This window comes from Aegilops tauschii, chromosome 4, assembly GCF_002575655.3.
Source record: "Aegilops tauschii subsp. strangulata cultivar AL8/78 chromosome 4, Aet v6.0, whole genome shotgun sequence".
NCBI classification, from domain to species: Eukaryota; Viridiplantae; Streptophyta; class Magnoliopsida; order Poales; family Poaceae; genus Aegilops; species Aegilops tauschii.
The window spans coordinates 492,436,626-492,456,911 of NC_053038.3; the positions used below are offsets into that span (position 1 = coordinate 492,436,626).

The 20,286-nt window shown below is 42.9% G+C and overlaps 3 protein-coding genes across 3 annotated transcripts in view; 1 reads left to right on the plus strand and 2 right to left on the minus strand.

Moving 5' to 3' along the window:
- Positions 1-20,286, minus strand: part of LOC109783813 (protein MLO) — an 86,978-nt gene that overhangs the window by 32,973 nt on the left and 33,719 nt on the right. The window lies entirely within an intron of this gene.
- Positions 4,384-6,729, plus strand: LOC109783810 (protein PIN-LIKES 5-like). Its single transcript, XM_020342410.4, has 10 exons — positions 4,384-4,656; positions 4,735-4,814; positions 4,916-5,040; positions 5,155-5,276; positions 5,357-5,551; positions 5,642-5,761; positions 5,845-5,945; positions 6,045-6,097; positions 6,183-6,368; positions 6,458-6,729. Exons 1-10 carry the CDS (start codon positions 4,399-4,401, stop codon positions 6,580-6,582), a joined length of 1,365 nt encoding a protein of 454 aa, XP_020197999.2. The 5' UTR covers positions 4,384-4,398; the 3' UTR covers positions 6,583-6,729.
- Positions 6,631-16,366, minus strand: LOC109783815 (exosome complex exonuclease RRP44 homolog A). Its single transcript, XM_020342415.3, has 24 exons — positions 16,145-16,366; positions 15,926-16,063; positions 15,670-15,827; positions 14,990-15,045; positions 14,759-14,881; positions 14,527-14,657; positions 14,182-14,422; positions 13,958-14,117; positions 13,316-13,556; positions 13,025-13,181; positions 12,882-12,950; positions 11,745-11,870; positions 11,536-11,588; positions 10,687-10,793; positions 10,517-10,571; positions 10,162-10,261; positions 9,973-10,084; positions 9,287-9,407; positions 9,002-9,061; positions 8,815-8,920; positions 8,360-8,455; positions 8,200-8,281; positions 7,968-8,033; positions 6,631-7,025 (listed from the first exon to the last, which is right to left on the minus strand). The coding sequence occupies exons 1-24, from the start codon at positions 16,196-16,198 to the stop codon at positions 6,830-6,832; spliced, it is 2,808 nt and encodes a 935-aa protein (XP_020198004.1). The 5' UTR covers positions 16,199-16,366; the 3' UTR covers positions 6,631-6,829.

Consider the following 20,286-nt stretch of genomic DNA (forward strand, 5'->3'; position numbering starts at 1 on the left):
AGTTGTGTCATGACATACAAGCGATAATGATCTTTTTTTGTCTACGAGGCTTGAAACTAGGTACAACCTTCAAGATGCGCCATTTAGCTTTGAGCACTCCGAATGATCGTTTTCTTCGCACCATCCCAACATAGCCCAGTGGCCGCATTTTCTAACACCATGAATTGTATATATTGTCTCTTCAACATGTCTCATTTTGTTTTGAAATTGAGACTTCGAACATGTTTTTCCGGTACTATCAAAGAACTTCTCTTCAAGATGTTTGTATCCTCTACAGTTCAAACATCCCTTTGGCCTATTACCTTTTTTCCACCTCGTCTTTGCATATCTCACAAAAAATGTTATGTGATGCGCATCCCAATTTGCATTTTCCTTATCCATCTATTCCACAACATAAACTTTACTCATATAAGGTAACTTAACAAACACTTGCATATATTGCTGCCATAACCAAGAAGCAATGCATGTGTTAGGACTCACACACAAGCTATGTATGACCATGTAACAAGTAAATAATGCATGTTCAACACACGTAGACGTTAAAAAAAACACATAGATTTATGCAACCCATATGAACCTATAAAACTAATCTAGCACTACCCAGCCCATCAAAACGGTTGTTGTGGTGCCTCATTTTTACATCATCGACAATCTAGAACACGAAGTATTTATGCTACAAGGGCTTGTATATCACATAAGTTGATTTTTACCTCACAGTCGAAGTGCTATAGGTGGCTCGTCATGGTCCAGCCACCAAGACAGAGAGAACGAGGGATAGACCAGAGATGGAGAGACGGTGTTGCTAGGGTAGAGCTCCTTTGCCAGCTCGTCGATCCCATGCGATGACAGTCGGCGATCAAAGATGTGGCTGACCGCAGAGCGGATAAGAGGTAGTCGGGGTGATGCAGTGGATGAGGGGTGGATTCGGCGTACATCAGTCTTGTGTCATCCTGCGGGTGGCAACGTGGGAGCGTGCCGATGTCCACTTGTTGGTCGGTGACGTACAAGGAACCCTAGAAGAAATTGCGAGAGCTCATGGCTCGGGGAAAGGGGGCTGAGGTTTGTCACTTGTGGGGTCGGGACTGTGGTACCGATTGGTTTTTGATGGTGGCAAAGGTGGGTAATTTCGTCACAAGTCTTGGGAAAAAAGGGAGGACACCCATTTGTAGTCGCGGAAGCACCTCGTCGGTTGCTTTCCTAGGTACCTGCGTTTTTTGTTCGATTCCATCGCAAGCACGTTGTTGATTTTGGCAAATCCTAAACGGCTCCTTAAGTGCCCGTACTTTCCTTTTTCACAAACGGGCACACACCCTTTCCTCCACGCTGGGCCGGCCCATCTTTTTTTTTACGCCAAAAAACTGTGCGCTGCTGGTGAGTTTTGAACAGGCGACCTCCTCCTCTAACACGCTAACCACCCCACCACCAACACCTCACGTGTTCAATTCGATATTTTTACCTATTTTCATCTTTCTTCTTTTTTATTTTTTCTTGTTCCTTTTTTATTGGAACGGTTTTGTTTGTTTTTCTTTTTCCTTTCTTTTCTAAATTGAATGAACCTTTTTAAAAATTGATGCACTTTTTTAAAATTGATGAACTTTTTTCAAAGTTGAATGAACTTTTTTCAAAATCCATGAAAACTTTTTTCAAAACCAATGAACTTTTTTCAAAATTCCATGAACTTTTTATGAAATTGAATAATATTTTTTTAAAATCAATGAACTTTTTACAAAATCGACGAACTTTTTCAAAGTCGGTGAACTTTTTCAATTTTTTTGTACTGTTTCTAAAAATCGGTGAACTTTTTACAAAATGAAACGAACTTTTTTCGAAAATGAACCTTTTAAAAAAAAATTGTGAACTTTTTTCAAAATCGATGAAGTTTTTATTCATAAATGATGAACTTTTTAAAATTCACAATATTTCCAAAATCTAAGTGATACAATATGAATAACACATCCAGAGTAGTTCTTCTATTGTTAGCGTTGTTTCCACTCAACGCAATTGAGTTGCTCAAGTGGTTAGCACAACTTGTGTGAGATTGTGCGAGATACCAATTGCGTCAGTTCGAATCCTGGATGACACAAAAAATTTGCGTTGTTTTTGTGCGGGGTTAGCTCGCGTTTTCATGGGCCGGCCGAACTGAGCGCTACAGTGAGCGCCAGTTGGTTCCACGGCACAGAGGGCACCTTATACGAGCTCCCGTTGATTTTCCCTATTTGGTTAGGATATAGCTTTGAGCAGCCAAATTGCAGGGGGGAAGCCAAACCAAACGGGGCCTATATGTATCATTCTATGTCAATGTTGAAGTGGTGGGCCTAGTTTGCATTGGAAGTTGCTTTATGCAAAACCTTTTTACTTGTATGAAATTCGTTTTCGACAATTTATGATCTTGAATATTGTATTTTGGTGTGCAACTTGTCAAAATTAACCAAACATATCCGTACAAGAGGTTAAATTACAGTCCTATTTGTTTCACTACAATTTTGTAATTAATTTAGGTAGCAGTTTCCAATTAAATTTACATCAGTCAACATTTTTCTTATGCTTGCAAAAAAAAGTTCAGCCAAAACTCTTGTTCCAAGAAAACTAAAATGGTTGCATACCTTCACCGGTTAATTTGGTGTAGACTGACAAACTGTAGTACATTTGTATGTATTGCATCATCCCACAAATATCTCGACAGATGTTTCTAGGCTACATGGTTGTCTCTCTTAGGCATGGGTGCATGGAGAATTCTAGGGTGATTGCTCTACCTTACGTGTAGGCAAATAGAGTTCTGAAGTGGACAAATAGATCGACCCGAGCCTCACCTCGTCGCTGTATGTTTTGTAGAATAGTGTATAGGCTACACCAAAATAAAGCTACGACACCCGCCAAATCTATCCTATTCTCTACTAGACAAATAGTTAGGCAAACACCCAAAAATGAAGAAAACAAGAGATAGTACAACCAAACCGAATTATAGTTCACCACAATATCAAATGTATATATCTTGTTCGGCTGATAGACAAACTTCGCCAAAATATTTGTTTTCTCCTACTTAATATATCAGCAGCTAAACTGCGAATTCCTCAAATACTTTATTGTCAAAGCGTGGCAAACAACAAATAGTCTGCCAAAGAAATTGATTGCCAAAACTTTGGCAAAGACTAAGAAATAAATACCTTATTTTTCTATAATACACTATGAAGAGATGCATCATCATCCATAGAAGAAGGGTCAAGCGGCCAGTACAGTGCCAAGATGGCAAACAACACAAAGCTGGTCCCTGAGATTAGGATCCACACCCGGTACAATCAAACACAAGAGAACTCGCCTTGCCTTACCTAACCAATAAACAAGTGAAGCTTATTGGGAGGCAAATAATACCAAATGTGATTGAAAAAAATTTGTATTCATGCCACAATGTTAACAAGCTTTAGTCAAGTAAGGTTAGTTCCATTTAGCTTAAACATCTAGTCGGAGTATAGAGAAATATTTTTCAAAATCTATGTTGGCTCTACGCAACTCAAAACTCTAGTTTCTTATTTTAGTAAGCGTAAAGTGAATAATACCCCTGAACTTATCAAAAAAGATCGAATTACAATTGTGAACTCTAATACCGGACAAATAACCATACAGTTCTACTTCCAACCCTGGACGGCTCAAACCCGGTTTTGATGCCATACGGACGACATGTCATCTTGGTGGGGCCCACAACTTACCCGAGTCAGCCAACACACAGATCACACCTCCCACCAAAGCCTCACCTCCTTGCTCAAAAAAAAAAGCCTCACCTCTCACCGCCTCGCTCCCTCACCTACTGTCGATGCCCCCTCCACTATGATCCCCGGTTTGATCCCTGAGAAGAGTACAACAATACTATAGTTGGGAGTAAAATTTGCATCTGAAAAAATGTAGTCAAGACTCGTCAACATGAGATCTAATTTTGAAGAACTCAACAAGAGAACCACAACCGTGAAAACGATTTGTAATTTGAACTTGAGAGATGTTCTTAAGTGAATGAAATCTAGAAAAACACATACCAATCCTCTCATCCCTTCCGTAGGTGAGGCTCTTCTCTCTTCCATTTTTACTCCTTCCATGGGTGAGACTCTGTGGTAATGACTGTCGCCGGACGCCACCAAAAAAGTTGGGAGATCAGATGGGGCTCACACCGTCCGTCTTCTCTTTTGGTTCGTTCCTGCGATTCGAACGACGAAACAAGGCCGAAGACGGAAGAGCCGAACGAAGTTTGTCTTCTCCCCTTACTCCCGGACAACCAAAAGTCGTTTTCGTCTGCGCCGAGGTGCACACGGGAAGCATCTGGCTGGCTGGCTGGGTTTCGATTGACACGCGTGGCCTGATGAGCAGAAACGTGTGCGTCCACAGCAGCCAACAAAGCGGTCGCGCCGCTGCATGGGCAGCACAGCACAGCGGCTTGGGCTCTTCGGCCAGTTCTTCAAAGCCGTTCGCACCAGATCGATCTCCGATCAGCTGCAACTCTCTCTCGCTCTCTCTCGTCGCCTCCTGCAGGACCAGATGAGGTTCTGGTCTCTGCTGGCCGTGGCATGGCTGCCCGTCCGGCAGGTCCTCCTCGCCGGCGGCCTCGGAGCCTGCCTCGCGTCCAGCCGCTTCGACGTCCTCACCTCCGATGCTCGGAGGCACATAAACAAGGTCATCTCGCATGGCGTCAGTTAGAGGTTTACAAGACATAACAGTGATTTCAATCCATTTGTTTGCTTCATTCTGCAGGTTGTTTACATCGTGTTCGTCCCGTCGCTCGTCTTCTCGAGCTTGGCAGGCACCGTCACGCTTAAGGACATCATTTCCTGGTTCGATCGAATTATCTACCACTAGTAGAATACTTACATTGGTTAATGAAAATTGTGCTGCCTATTTGATTGCTCATTTCTGAAGTTGATGACGAGTTAAGGTGGTTCATGCCAGTGAACATGGGCATCATATTCCTCATCGGAGCAGCTCTAGGGTGGCTGGCCGTCAAGGCCCTGAAGCCAGGAGCACATCTTCAGGGGCTGATCATTGCTTGCAGCTCAGCAGGCACGTCACCACTCACACTGAATAAATGGCGAATCTATTTCTTCAGTTTTCAGATAAGCAAACCTTTCTAACCAAGCCTTTTATGTGCTATCAAATATACATGTACATTTTCAGGTAACTGGGGGACCATTCCTCTGATGATTGTCCCGGCGATTTGCAATGAGGAGGACAGCCCCTTTGGTGATGCCGACACCTGCAAATCTCTCGGCCTCTCCTACGTCTCGCTGTCCATGGCGGTAAGCTCGTCGCCGCGCCTAATTAACTCCTCTGTCAGGACTACCATGGTACATTTTGGATTCAGAAACGTTTCATGCAGCTAGGGAATTTCTTTATCTGGACTCATAGCTACAGCGTCATGAAGAGATCTGCTCAGCTATACAAGAAATGCGGTGATCCTTCAACTAACTTAACGAAAGAAGAAAACTCGGGAGAAGCCGAAAACGGCAATCATGCGGCTTTTCTTCCCCTGTCGTCTGGGGAATTTCTTCATGAGGATGTAGAGAGCGACCCGGTAAGTAGTAGCAAACTCTTTCATTGCCTTGAAAAGATTAAACTGTGGGAGTGATGAACAAACCTTACATTTTCTGAATTCGGGCTGTAGGTCAGTTCTAGCATCCCTTCCAACGGTGTTGCTGGTAGCTTCCTGCACTACTTAAGAAGAGCAAAGGAACTGCTGGTAGAGATACTGAATGAACTGTGGTCACCTCCCAGTGTTGCCGCGGTATGTGACTCTGCTTTGCACCACAGTGATCATGCAAATGAGCTCTGGAATTCAGATCTAATTGCTACCGCTCTGCTCTGCAGCTCGTAGGGTTTACCGTGGGCGCAATCGACAAGCTGAGACCACTCGTTACCGAGGAAGACGGCCCTCTCCGAGTAGTCCAAGATACTGCAAAGTTACTAGCGTAAGTCCAGATATACAGCAGCACTTGTCTTGGATCTTGCATCTTGATATCCATCTGCTGCTGACCTTCTCTTGGATGAAACCACAAACTTGGGAGCAGAGATGCTGCGATACCATGCACCGTCCTCATACTCGGCGGAAACCTCACAAAAGGTACAGTTCGTTCATTACCTGCCATGGACTTCCTGGCAGCATGCCCTCCATGTTCATGTTTATATCAAATTTTTGCAACGACCAGGGAGAGGCAGGACGACGATGAAGCCTCTTGTAGTCATATCGATCACCGTGATACGCTTCGTCATCCTCCCGGCCTGCGGAATTGGGGTGGTGAAGGCAGCCAGCGAGCTCGGGTTCCTTCCGAGATCGCCCCTGTACCGCTACGTTCTCCTGCTGCAGTCCACGGTTCCCCCAGCCATGAGCATCGGTATATGCCGACTTACTATTGTAGCGTGTTCTAGTGATGGGTGATGTAGGGTGTCGCGTTCTGAGGTGTTGGCTCCTCCTCTGTTGCAGGGACGATAGCCCAGCTGTTTGATGTTGGGGAAGAGGAGTGCTCCATCGTCTTCCTATGGACGCACCTGGTTGCAGCCCTGGCTCTCACGCTCTGGTCGACGGTGTTCATGTCACTCGTGTCCTGAGGATCTCTTCAGCAAGAAAATTTTGCATCGGCACATTTGCACAGTGTGTTTCAAGCATTGTCAAGTGACAACCCAAATAAGAGATATGCCCAGAGATGAGCAACTCTGTGAAGAGCTACTCCAGGCTGATTTGACAATATCATAAAATCACATATGTTTGTTGAATTAAAGAATGGACCCTAGTACAATGTGGAAGCGGAAAAAGGGTGAATGCGCTAATGTTACAATTCAATTGTACATTTGTTGTTCATATCAGGGTGAGCTGCAGCTTGGGGCGGTGGGGCTGAGGCTCCACTACTTCCATATGGATCATAACACTCTGCAACACAGCATAGCTTATGTTTGTTCCAGGCTTGGTTACTTTCTGGTGCACCTCGTCTACTACCCAGTCAGCCCCTTTGTCTCCCTTCGCCGTAAGATAGATGGGCCCTTCTATGCCAAACCTGTTGCAAAAAAGTACCAAATGAGAACAAGAAAGGCGCTGGCTAATGCATACCCATCGCAGATGATGCTATTATTTGGAAGTATTTGGAAAAATTAAAACTCCAGATTGAGAACAAGAAGGAATGACACAGGGCATGTCTGGTTCATTCCCTGCAAACTTAAATTATCCCTGGTATGACCATGACATGTGGGCCCCACGTAGCACTTAATATTTATTGCTCCAAATTAGTATATGGATATCCATTTGTTGATTCCATAAGATATTCGAAGGTGCAAACAGATTGCAAACCACCCGCCAGGTTTAGAGGATACTGCAATGAATGAAGCTGGATGGATGCCTAATCAATCAAATCAATGTGCCAGCCATAATTTCCCACATCATCTTGGCATGCATAAAAAATGCTGGCCACATTTTGTATCAGTTTTTACACGCCTAGAAACTGGGAAACTTCTGTATGGCACTTTGGGGTGCATTACAAGATACAGAAAGCAAGCAAATCCTAGCCTGCTAGCTAATCTCCATGAGCATTACTACTATTTTTTGGCCTCGCCGAGGAAGGTTAGGGAACCAAAATGCCCCATAGTGTGTCAACCAAATGCTCGAATATCTCAATACTTATTAAACTACAAACAATTAGCAGCCAACTAATTTGTTTAAGCAGACCTGCCATCTCAGATTTCTAAGAACACAGTGACCAGAAACAAGATTGAAGCTCAGAATTCATGCAATAGAAATTGGCAGATCCTAGTTTTGGTTACTTCAGGTCAATCAGTAAGTTTGTACTAATGTAATTTAAGATGACTGACCAGGTCTTTGCTGGGGTGCGATTTTTTATACTTGTGACTTCTGACCAGGATGTCCATTGTTAGTCTAGCTTGGCAAATAAATGAGAAGGTGGGAGAGGGGAAGGGGGGGGGGGGGGGGGGGGGGGGATCCGTACTTTGGAACGAAGACTATGAAACCATTTGCCTTGATCTTTACTATTCTAGCTTCAGTATCCACGGGCCTGCACAGTTAAAAGTGTAGAGCAGTATTAATGATCCTAACTATGGTCACTCAGATGATATATGCACTCCAAAAACAGACTTGAGACATTTCTTACTACGTCTTAAAGAACATACTATCTACTGTAACTTATATAAATAGAAGAGCCATTGACAATTAAAATGTACCTTGTCCTGAAATATATAAGAGTGTGGAGCTCAACCGATGCTCTGCTTGCCATTTGGGCATTTCTGTGCCTATAATTCAAGTCTGACATGATAATAATGTCAGTATCAAATGTTGCAAAACATATAAAGACCCACTTCAGTAGTGCATTGGATCACTCACTGTCAGCAATGCCTGTGAGTTGTGGACCATCCTGGAAGACTGGTGGAAGTTTCGCAATATCTAGAGCAGCAGCTAGCAACCTATGCACCACAACATCTGCAATCGATAAGACGTAGAATCAGAAACCAATCTCATACGTTTCCTCCTCTTCTTTCTTCTATACATTTTAACTTAGTCTACAGAAAATACAACGCATTAGAAACAACTTTCATTTTGTACAAAAGGTGCATGAAAATAGTTATTCCAACTGAAATAATTAGCTCATAGCCGGAGAAAGTACTCCCTCTGTAAAGAAATATAAGATCGTTTAGATCACTACTTTAATGATCTAAACAATCTTATATTTCTTTACGGAGGGAGTAACATGCACAAATACTTGCTATGTCCAACAATCATCAGTCGAATTCAGTAATATCGATGAGCATCAAAGCACCTAACGGCGAAGAAAAACTAACCTGCATATCTGCGAATAGGAGAAGTGAAATGAGTGTAAAGAGGAGATGCAAGCCCATAATGATAATACTCAGACAAGCTCAAATCTCCACTGCAAAAGTAAACTGCCTGTGTATTGCAAGAATAAGTTATATAGATAGTTGAAATCAGTAAGTCAGAATATTTTGAACTTCAAAACTGCTATCATACTTGTGTCATGCATCTAGTTGCCAAAATCCGGATAAGCTTGTTGAAGTATGGGTCATCTCTCTGCATGTGAAGTATTAACGGCAGGTGAGATAACACTCCAAACAAATACTCCCTCCGTTCCAAATTACTCGTCGCAGAAATGGATGTATCTAGAACTAAAATACATCTAGATACATCCATACCTGCGACAAGTAATTCGGAACGGAGGGAGTATTACCCAGCTACATAGGACTGTCACCTAAATGTGAATACACCGTGGAGTAAAATAATACAGGTCATTCTCACCTTCGCATTATCAAGTGATTCAGCTAATGCTTTTGAGGATGATACGTCCAGATTTAGGCCAACAGAAGAGGCGGTACGGAGTAATGGCTCAAGCATCTCCTTTGTTGGGCTAGGATGACGCCTGGCAATCAGAGAAAAATTAACATGCTCAGAAAAGGTAATTTAAATGATAAAGCAGCTGTAGGAAAGAACTGGTACATTCTTTTGAATTGCTGCATAAATAGTGTAAGAAGATGGCAGTCACAAATAAGTTTTTAAACCATTCCTTGGCAAGGACAAACTAGTCAACGGCTGAATGTATTTTTTTCACAGCTGCCAATATGTGTCAAATGGAAAATATTGGTATCAAATATCGAGAATGAGTTCATGAGCAATCATACAAATGAAACTTGGTGACATCAGGAGACGTCACAGTCACATAATAATTTTGGTATTCTACCTCATTGGACTGAACTCTCCTGTGCTATTGGGTATTTATTAATGATTGAGTCTAAGCAACTTTAGCTCTATAAGCTTGAATGAACAGGTCAACAGGTCAAAAAGTGTATTCAATTATGAATAAGACATGATAAATATTTTCAAAGGGATCTCCTAGAAGTTCAGATATACTTGGCTGCACTGCCAGAGTGATAACCTTAATCTGATCCAAATGTGACAAAATAAGAAAGAACAGAGCAAATGTGTACCGTAGCAATGAACACAAGGGGTAGTGCTGCAAAATCTTCTCAGCAACAGAAACATTTGCTGCCAACATAAACTCTTCAATCATTTGGTTTGCCTCGCGAATTTGATATATTCCTGTTGAACTTGAGTGTAAGTATTTCAACTATATAAGTCAAAAATAGTACAGGAGTCAGGTTTACAAATCTGAATACCTATGTCGAGGGGATCATGAGTTTCACTGTCAATTTCGAATTTGACTTCTGCTGAAGCAAGAGTCAGAGCCCCTCTTTCGCAACGTCGATTTCTCATTATCTACATAAGCATTGAAAACATAAGCTTAATAATAGTACAGGTAGTACTACCTCCTTTCACAAATATAAGATGTTCTGACATTTTTCTGATTCGGATGTATATAGGCGCATTTTAGTGTGTTTGTTCACTCATTTCAGTCTGTATGTAGTCCATATTGAAATATCCTAAACATCTTATATTTGTGAACGGAGGGAGTACATGGTTTCAGACAAGAATATTTATTGCAGACCGAGATATGGTAACACAAGAACAAACCTTTGCTAATGAATTTAAGTTCCGCAAGTCTACAGTCAGTGGATCGGCCAAACGGCTGGAAATTTGAAGGAATGAAACGATCAATTTTATGACAATGTTTTTGGCCTGCTAGACAAACATAAAATTGTACTTCCGCATATAAGTAATGCAAGCTGAATGCCAGAAAGCACCTGTCATCCATTCTTGCTTGGGCTTCTACATAAGACATTGCAGCACAAGACTTGATAACACTCTTTGTGTATCTTGAAGATATGATATCAGCATCAGGTGTCATTTCCTGTACACAGAACATTCAAAAAATTCAAAGTGCCAGGATACATGAATTAGCATACTCATTTAAAGAGACAGATGTAATCACTTCAAGACGCACGAGGATGAACAGAAGAAATGCCAAAGGCAGATGACGATAATACTCTGTTCGCGATACCACAGGATAAAAAATGCCAGGCTATTGCCCTAATCCAACATGCAGGCATGTTGTATGACTTGGATCTAACAAGTTAGTAAGTTTCTAAGCACACCGTACTCTGCACTCAAGAGTCTCAGAGAAGATTTTTCTTTGAGGAAAATGGCATGTCAAGCTATTGCCCTAATCCAACATGTAGGCATATTGTATGACTTGGATCTAACACATTAGTAAGTTTCTAAGCACATCGTACTCTGCACTCAAGAGTCTCAGAGAAGATATTTCTTTGAGGAAAATGGCATATACAGCAAATTACGCATGAATTGCAAGAACAAATTGTATATAAAACTAAAAGGCTAGGGTGTATTGACAAATGACCCAAATCACTAGTGAAAAAGCTTGGTGAAAGTTGTGCAAAATAATTCATTGCATCTGAGCTTGAATAGTATTGTGGACTCGGGGGTCATAGAGCTAGTAGGACACAGGGACTATGGGCAGCCTCCACACAACAAACCTTTTTCAACAAGAGCAAAAACCTAATGGCCACATTTAAATATCCCCGTACATCAGACAAATCAACATCATAAAAACACAATTTCACAATTAGGCTCACCCAAATGACGGAGAATGCCAGCCTCTCAACATCAGCACGAAGAGAACAAACATCTAAAAAACAACAAAAATTGGAAAAACAATGAGTCACTTCTGCTCATACATACTAAAATTAACGTGAGTATTATCAAATTCAATGCAATGCTTCGGTAAGCAGTTGATTCAGTAATCAGTAATTCGGTGTGCATGCCATATAAATGAAAACGATACCTTCAGTTAGAGGCTTCGGTAGCATGTCAATTCGTTGTCCAACAAGATAAACAGAAGTTGCCCTTTGAGAGGCCTCCTCATCAAGAGGGGTACCAGGATGGACAAAATTAGTGACATCAGCAATATCTGGTCAGTCCAAGTCAAGAACTGCAAAATCTCCACATCAATAGCAACAGCATAGAACAAAATGGGAAAGAAACGCATCCCATATATCTCCTGCCGACAACATATAGCTTTCATTACCCAAGGTCAAGATCAGAGATAAAATAGTTTGACCACCGGAAACAAGGACTAGCATAACAAAAAATGTAAAAAAAGCCAATTATTACATCAGCAATGCTAGGGCATTCGCAATGGTTTGTATCTATTGGTGAGATAATGCATTAAACGAATGAATAGATACAATCCCGATCTAAATTGGCCATATGCTTCAGCATTAAATCTACATTGTTTTTTCTCAAATTAGTGGCATCTAGTATGAGATACAACCTGCATCTCTCTCTTCATTACTCCCCCACCACCAAATCTTTAATCCTAATTGGCAATGCGTACATGAACCACTGTGAATGCCCCCAAACCCATTTTTCATGGGGAAAGTATTCCTGGAAATTGGCATTCCTATTGAAATTGAGTAAATCCACACACCAAGAGCAATGGTCTATCAACCAAAAAGAATTAGGAATTGAGTTTGATCCAAGCAAAAGCATATAGAACAAAATCACATGATTTGGTTCTTTCATTATGATTAACAATCAAGCTTATGTGATGAACCACTGTGAATGCCCCCAAACCCATTTTCCATGAGGAAAGTATTCCTGGAAATTGGCATTCCTATTGAAATTGAGCAATCCGTGCACCAAGAGTAATGGTCTATCAACCAAAAGGATTTAGGAATTGAGTTTATTCAAGCAAAAGCATATAGAACAAAATCACATGATATGCACACTTATGAGATCAGCTCAAACCCAGGTAGATGCAACAGATCCTACTCACAATTTATGAAGCCATTGTCGAGTAAAAAAAGGAACGATGACAAATATTAACTCAAAAAGTACAAGTTCAAAAATTGAAGAGAATAAGATTAACAACCATTGCAAACTTGAACTGTGTACTAGGATGTAAACTGATAAAGGATACGGACTCCAACTTCAAAATTTCCATTTGGAAGCGGTGTGCAATGTAGTGCATCATCAATATCCCTACAACCTAAATAGCAGTTTAATGGTAAGGATGCAATTCAACTACAAAAGAATAGGGTACACTTATCATGATTAACTTACCAGGTGGATCCACACTAAAGACTCTCACATGCCGCAAGTCTTGCCTATTAGGATTAGCCACATCCTCGGGTGACAATGTCCAAGGCAAAGGCGGCAAACAAGCAAGGACTTGTGTAGAGAAAGGTCTTGTGTTAATATCATTCTCTATTAGGACAACCTGCATTATGTGTATATCAGTTAGCATGCTAGCATCAAATGCATCATCTTAACATGCAGCAACTAACTGGATTACACAGGCTGGACTACAGCTCCTACAAAGTGATGTGATAAAAATTAGGTATACAAGCTTGCCTCTGTTTCAGTTTCTTTATCGCCAATATCTCCTATAGTCCGCACATAGTGTCCTGATGGGTATCGAGACATGACATCCCATGAATCAACTGCAACGATAATCCTTTTATTTAAAAGATTCCCAAGTTGTCTAGTTTGAATCCGAATCTTAGGAATTCGTCGATCTTTCGACACAAATAGAGCATGAGCAACGCCCCCACTACCAGCAGGCATGGGCATTGGCTCCAATGATCCACAATACCTGTAGTATACAAGTATTTCATTTTTATGCATCAATACACAAAAACAACTGAAGTTGCAATATAAACTAAATAGTTTGCTGGATGGAACAAGTATTAGCATAATCTTGGCAACATACAAATAGTGATGTCAGGTCTAACCAACCAAAGATTGTAAGAAATGACTGAAATATTGAAACCTTTTTTTTTTGCAAAATATTGAAACCAACATGTGTGAAGTAGCAGGGCAGAAATGCTGTCAACATACAGCATGCAGGCATATAGACGTAAAAACACGAGCAGGATATATCCTTCTGGGTTAATATTTCACATTGACTGAATGAATTGTGCATATTCTGATGTCATCTTTCCATATCAGGAGATCATAATTAGATAAATATCATTCAGATCATATAGAACTCACGAATTCCAATTCCGCTTGATGATACCAACAACACGTCCAACTGGACGACTGGGGACTGAAGCAGCTGATGATCCAACTGTTGATTGCGTGGAATTTGTGTTTCGTGGAGCATCATCAGCACTATTTGGAACCAACCGGACATCATCTTCATTATCATCTTCTGAAATAACAGAAACATCCATCAGATAAGAAAAATGAGATGCATCAAAAAATGAAAAACATACCATCATCATCAGCAATAAATGACTTCGAATCATGCCACTGGTCCTGTGGCAAGAGTTCTACAGCAACTATATCTCCGTCAAAGGACCTGTTCATATTTGAACTCCCACGGATAATAATCTCATCCCCAATGCTCTCACTTCCAACATATGCTTCAAATGGATTGTAACGATTAACTCGAAGCTTCCCTTGATGATAAATTCCACAGCGCAGACCAGATGTAATTTCCGACATAGGTTTATGCTGCAATAATATCAAGGTAGCATATTTATATTTGACACTAGGTGGTTATTGTAGCAAGAACGTGCAGATGAAAATTGCATAATTAATACTAGCTTGGTATATACCTCATTGTAAACTATTTTCCTTTTGGATGGTCTAAGATCTTCTACATCTTCCATGGCAACATCTCCGCTACTTGGGACAACCACCAAATCGAGCAAACCAGGCTGCGCAAGCGATCGTACATATGACTCAACTGGAACCAGAAATAGTTTGTGAGGCAACCATAAAATCATTCATGCAGTATTGTAAAGGATTCAGCTATGAATTTCATGTAACAGACTATCCAACTAGCACCTGTCTCTGCATTTAGGCCTTCTTCAGTAGCTTTCCGTTTGTTATCTCTATCATTTGTGACCAGCAGCACTTTGGCACTGTCACCGAGGTGACTCTGGTACCAACGAGCAGCGACACGGATTGCTGAATAGAGAAGAAGTGGCAAGTAAAGAGCAGAGCGTACATAAAGTGTACATAGAATAACTGGAAATGAGATAAACTGTACATAAATATAACTAAGCAACTCAGTACCTCTATCATTACGATCATTTGGGCTCTCTCCAACCATCTCCTTGACATAAGTATCCCTGTATGTTTTTCAGTAAATGAGTAATCCTAACCATATGAACAGGGAAGAATAACATTGCTGATGCTAAGCAGATGCCAGTTGATTTGGGCAGCTTTCACGTCTCAAGGGACAAAAGCAGAATTAGTTGCAGATAAGTACTAGCACGTTTGTAGTGCAATTCGTGCAGAGAAATTTTGCCAATGCAATCTGCAAATACTGTTCAAGTTCAGATCTAAGCGCCATACATGCCAAAGATAACTGCCGTTGGGAGTGAACACCACTTGAACAAAGTTTTAGGAAAGACAAAATCAACTTGGCCCAGTCTAAATAATTTACTGCAAGTCAACTTAGTTGCCCTAAGATATGTGGCCAGAGATTCAGGACAGATGCATAGCTCAAAAAAAAAACTGAGCAAATGCAGGAGTGATATCAGTAGCTTATTCCATGAGCTTTACTTGATTTTCTCACTCTAGTAACAAACTATAGTTTCATAGCTACGTGGCTTATTTCACCACCCCATCGCCTAGAAATCTCAACGAATTCTGCTTCGGATAGGAAGCAAGCAAATATACCAGAGCCTAAACTCACACCTACTGATCAATCAAAACAACCATGGAGAACCAATGGTAGAATTCAGGCGTACCTGTGGTGCTCGTTGGTGAACACGAAGAACCTCCGAGCCGTGTTGGTGCACAGGGTCTTGAGCCTGTTGTACACGGAGAGGTTCTTATTCTTCACTTCGTCCAGCACCACCGACAGCACCACGACATCCTCAATCGCCGGATTCTCCAACAAATCGATCTGCAGCAACCGCTCGGAGCATCAGCAATCGAAACCCCCGACCCTCTACAAGGCACGCTAAATAAGACCAGAGGTGGGAGCGGGAAAAGCAGGGGCACCTGGTGGAGCACGACGTTGGTGTCGACGACGAGGATGGCGGCGGCGTCGGCGTTGAGGCGGCGCGCGGCCGCGTCGCAGGAGGAGCAGGAGAAGGCGCCGCAGGGGATGTCGTCGCGGAGGTAGTGCTCCCGGACCACCTGCGCAGACGGGGGGGAGGGGGTTAGCTAGGGTTTCGGCGGGGCCTCGGCGAGGCGGTGGCTGTGGTGCCGAGCGGCGACCTTGACGACGCGGCCCTGCTTCGTCTTCTTGACGAAGGACTTGCTCTGCAGCATGTTGGCGAGCTCGACGGGGCGCGGGGGAGCGGCGGCGGCGGGGGGCGCGGGCAAGGGGGGTCGGGAGCAGACCTTCGGCGGCGAATGGCGGCGGCGGCGGCGGAGGAGTACAGGGGTTTAATAGGTTTGGTGCGTGCCGTGGTCGGCTAGTACTACCGGGTTGAGCTTAGCCTGGGTCTGCGTTTAGGTTCGGGTTTTTGATTCGAGTCTGAGGTCGGTCATAGGATTTTCGTAGCAATTCTACAGAATTTGTATCTCAGGTTATTTTATATAATAAAAAATTCAGATCTACTCCCTCCGTTTCTAAATAGGGCGATGCTAGGCGCCGGCACACCGGCCGAACAGTTTCGGCCGGTCCAGCTCTAGCCGTTCGATGCGAGCCGCGCGCGGTTGGATCTGGAGCAAAAAAAAAACTCGCCCCCAGCTTCTTCTTCCTCGGCTCGATCCCCTCGCTCGGGTTGCGCCGCGCCGCGCCTCCTATCCCTCGCCGCCCGTCCCCGTCGCCGCTTCCAACCCTCGCCGCCCGTCCCCGTCGCCGCTTCCAACCCTCACCGGCCGTCCTCATCGTCGCCGCGACACATGAAACAACTACATCTGCGGTTGCAGCTTGCAGCGGCGACGCTTGTAGCTCTCCCCGGTTGTAGCTCCGTCGCCGCCCCTCGCCGTTGATGCTCATCGCTGCACGAAATTGTGTCGACGACGGCCGCCAGCCATCCACTGTGATTGCGGCTCGGTGGCGACACGCGCAGATTGAAGCATTTCGCACATACGATTGAAGCTTTCTCTACAACGGATGCAACTTTTTTGGTTATGCGATGTATGGTTGTAACTTTCTTTTTCAATGGTTGTAGCTTTTTTCATCTACGGTTGAAGCTTTTCTATCAACGGTTGCAGCTTTTTTCTTTGTAGCAGCCTTGGTTAATGCTTTCTCTATCGTTTCGAGTTGAAGCTTTTTCATCAAGGGTTGTAGCATTTTATGTCGACAGTTGTAGCACTCCGCCATGGCAATGACTGCTTGCAGCTTTTGATGTATCTGGTTGAAACTTTTTTCATCTTGGTTTGAAGCATTTTGGTTAACGGTTGTAGCATGAGGGCGTGCGGCAGGTTCTGCAATGCCTCCGCCATGTCTGCAGCGCGAGCGCCGCCGTCCTCGCAGCTCGCTGTCACCATGCTCGCCATCCATGATGGCAGCTCTCCTGGGCACCGGTTGCAGCAGGCCACGACGTGCTTCCAGCTTCCGCCGGGGCCGGCGAGCGAGGACGGCGAACGGCGACAGGGACGGCCGGCGCGGGTGGCAACCGGCGATGAGGACGGCCGGCGGAGGCGGCGAATGGCGACGGCCAACTGAGGTAGGGACCGGCAAGATGAAATAGAGAGAGAGGAAGCAGCGCAGCCGCGTGGGGCGTTAATGGCGAGCGATTTGTGGGCCGATGGAAGGGGATCGCACAGGTCGCGCGCGACCGGCCGAGTGGTTCGGCCGGTGCCCCGGTCCCAAACGTTTCCCTTCCAAATACAAGCCTTTATAGAGATCTTTGAACGGAAAGAATATTTTTTTTAGAGAGTAACGGAAAGAATATTTATCACACATCGTAGTAGTACAAAGGACACACTTAAACTAACAGATGTAGATTTCTATGCTTGAATTATATCTCAGCGTTCACCCTCGATGAGTAAAAGTAAAGAGATAAATATACTAAAAGTCTTAGAACTTGCGCGTGATGGTCAGTTTGATGCACAAACTTGCAAAATACGTGTTTTTATCCGCTAACTTGCATGGACGTGCAAATACGGTCACATTTTACGTACGTGGACGTATCTATAACCTGGTACGCCAACATCGCTAGGGCCGGTGTCAGCCACTGTAACAGTTCTCATATTGTAGATTTGCAGAAAACATTTGATTTTTTTTTACTCATGTACTGGCCCTTCACGTAAAGTAAGAGAAAAGGTGGTGGGTTTCGTACACATGACCTGCCGCTAAAAGTCTCGCGTGAACAGCCACTAGACCAGATAACCTTTCATGATTAAACAGTACGACTACCGTTTACATCCTATTAACACGGACTGGAAAAATTAAAGAATTACAGTTTGAACCTGTGACCTCGTGGAGTCCTGGACGCTACTCAAAAAAATAATGTTCCAAAGAGCTAAACATTTTATATCTTGTCATCCCTTTTGTTCGATGTAAGAAATACTACTTATATTCTAGTGTTTGTGACCTCACAAAAATGTTCATGCGTTATAAAAAAAGGTACACGGCATTTTAAATAATATTTAAACATTTTTTGAGTCGGATAATATTTAAATATTGTAAATACATACGGGTCCGTACGTACTACTCCCTCTGTCCACATCTTATATAAGGGGACACAGGGAGTACTATATAGCTATATATGCATAGCCAGCTACATGCATGATACATCCCCGTAAAAAACAAATGCATGGTACCATACTAAACATTATTCTTTATATATGTTTAGCATTTTCAAATACGCAATTAATATTTTTTCAAATATATGTTTTGATATATACTTTTACATACTTATTTTACATTTTTTATACAACACAAATATTTTTATACACTTTCCAAATACATTATTAACATTTTTTCAATTATATGTTTTGATGACAATTTTTTTCATACACATTATCTCTTTCAGGTATACATCTAAATTCTAAAGAAATTTATATATTTATTTAATATTTCTAAACATATAATTTACATTTTTTCAAATACAAGTTTTTTAACCTATTTCAAATACATTTTAAACACTTTTGGATGATATAAAATATTTTTAAACTACGTGAACATTTTTTACATTGTATTAATTTTTTTAAATGTCATGAACATTTTCTTAAATGCATGAACATTTTTAAATGCAACGTATGTTTGTAATTATACAAATATATATTTTACAATGTTGAAATATTATCTAGTATTAACGTACCTTTTTATTGTAACACATGGACATTTTTGGAAGGTCACAACACTAGAATCTAAGTTTTTTTGTATTTCTTACATTGAACAAAATACATAACAACATAAACAGTGTTTATATAATTATAACATCATGTGCCATTGTAGCCCGGTGGTTAGCTTAGTCATGGGCGACCACAATTTCACAGGTTCGAATTGTGGGATCCTGTTTTTCGGGTTTGATTTCTTCTTTAATTGTGTGGTCCCTATTGATAAAGGGAAACGTTTCCCTGCGGCGCTGGCGGAAACGCTCCGCCGGTCGCGTACGCTTCATTCGATCGAGGGCGATCGTGTGGCCCGCGTGTGGACTCATCCTCTCAGCCCCACACGCTCAACCCCACATCACCCTTCCACGCGCTCGTAGGACGCATCACTATGGGCCCCACGCCACCGCTGTTCCCCATCGCTCCTTTCTTATCCTCATCTCCTTTCTTCATTTTTCCCCAGTCGCCTCTGCTTCAGACTACCAAATTCACCATGACGCACATCCCAGCTCTCTCTCGTCTACTCTACGCCTCGCCAGCCGCCGGACACCTGCACCCAAAGCCAACCCACGGCCCCAACGTCCACCCCACAGCGCGAGCGACCACGACGGGGGGCGCTCCTGCTGCTGCGACCCGGGGCGATGCACAGGGGTCATGGCGCGACGGTGGATGAGGGTGCTCGTGGCCACGTTAGTTTTTGCTGGAACCGGCGAACCAATTTGCTACAACCGTTTTTGGTTTTTGTTACTACCGGTGTTTTGATGCATTTGTGCTACATCCATCTTCATGACATCGGTGTTTTTTCAGTCGATTTTTTTGCTACAACCATGTTATGATTTTGTTGGAACCGAAGATAATTTTTGCTGGAACCGGCTCATGTTTTTGCTACCACCCACCCCACCCAAAATCTGCTCCCACCGTATTTTTGCTGGAACCGGCTAACAATTTTGCTACGACCGGCCGGGATTTTTGCTGGAACCGGCCAGGATTTTTGCTGGAACCGGCTCTGCGGTTGCTGCAACCGGCAAGACGACGTGCCCACTGGAGCTGGAGCTATAGCGCGCTCACCGGCGATGTGGTTTTTGCTGGAACCAGCATATTTTTTTGCTGGAACCGGCTAGTTACTT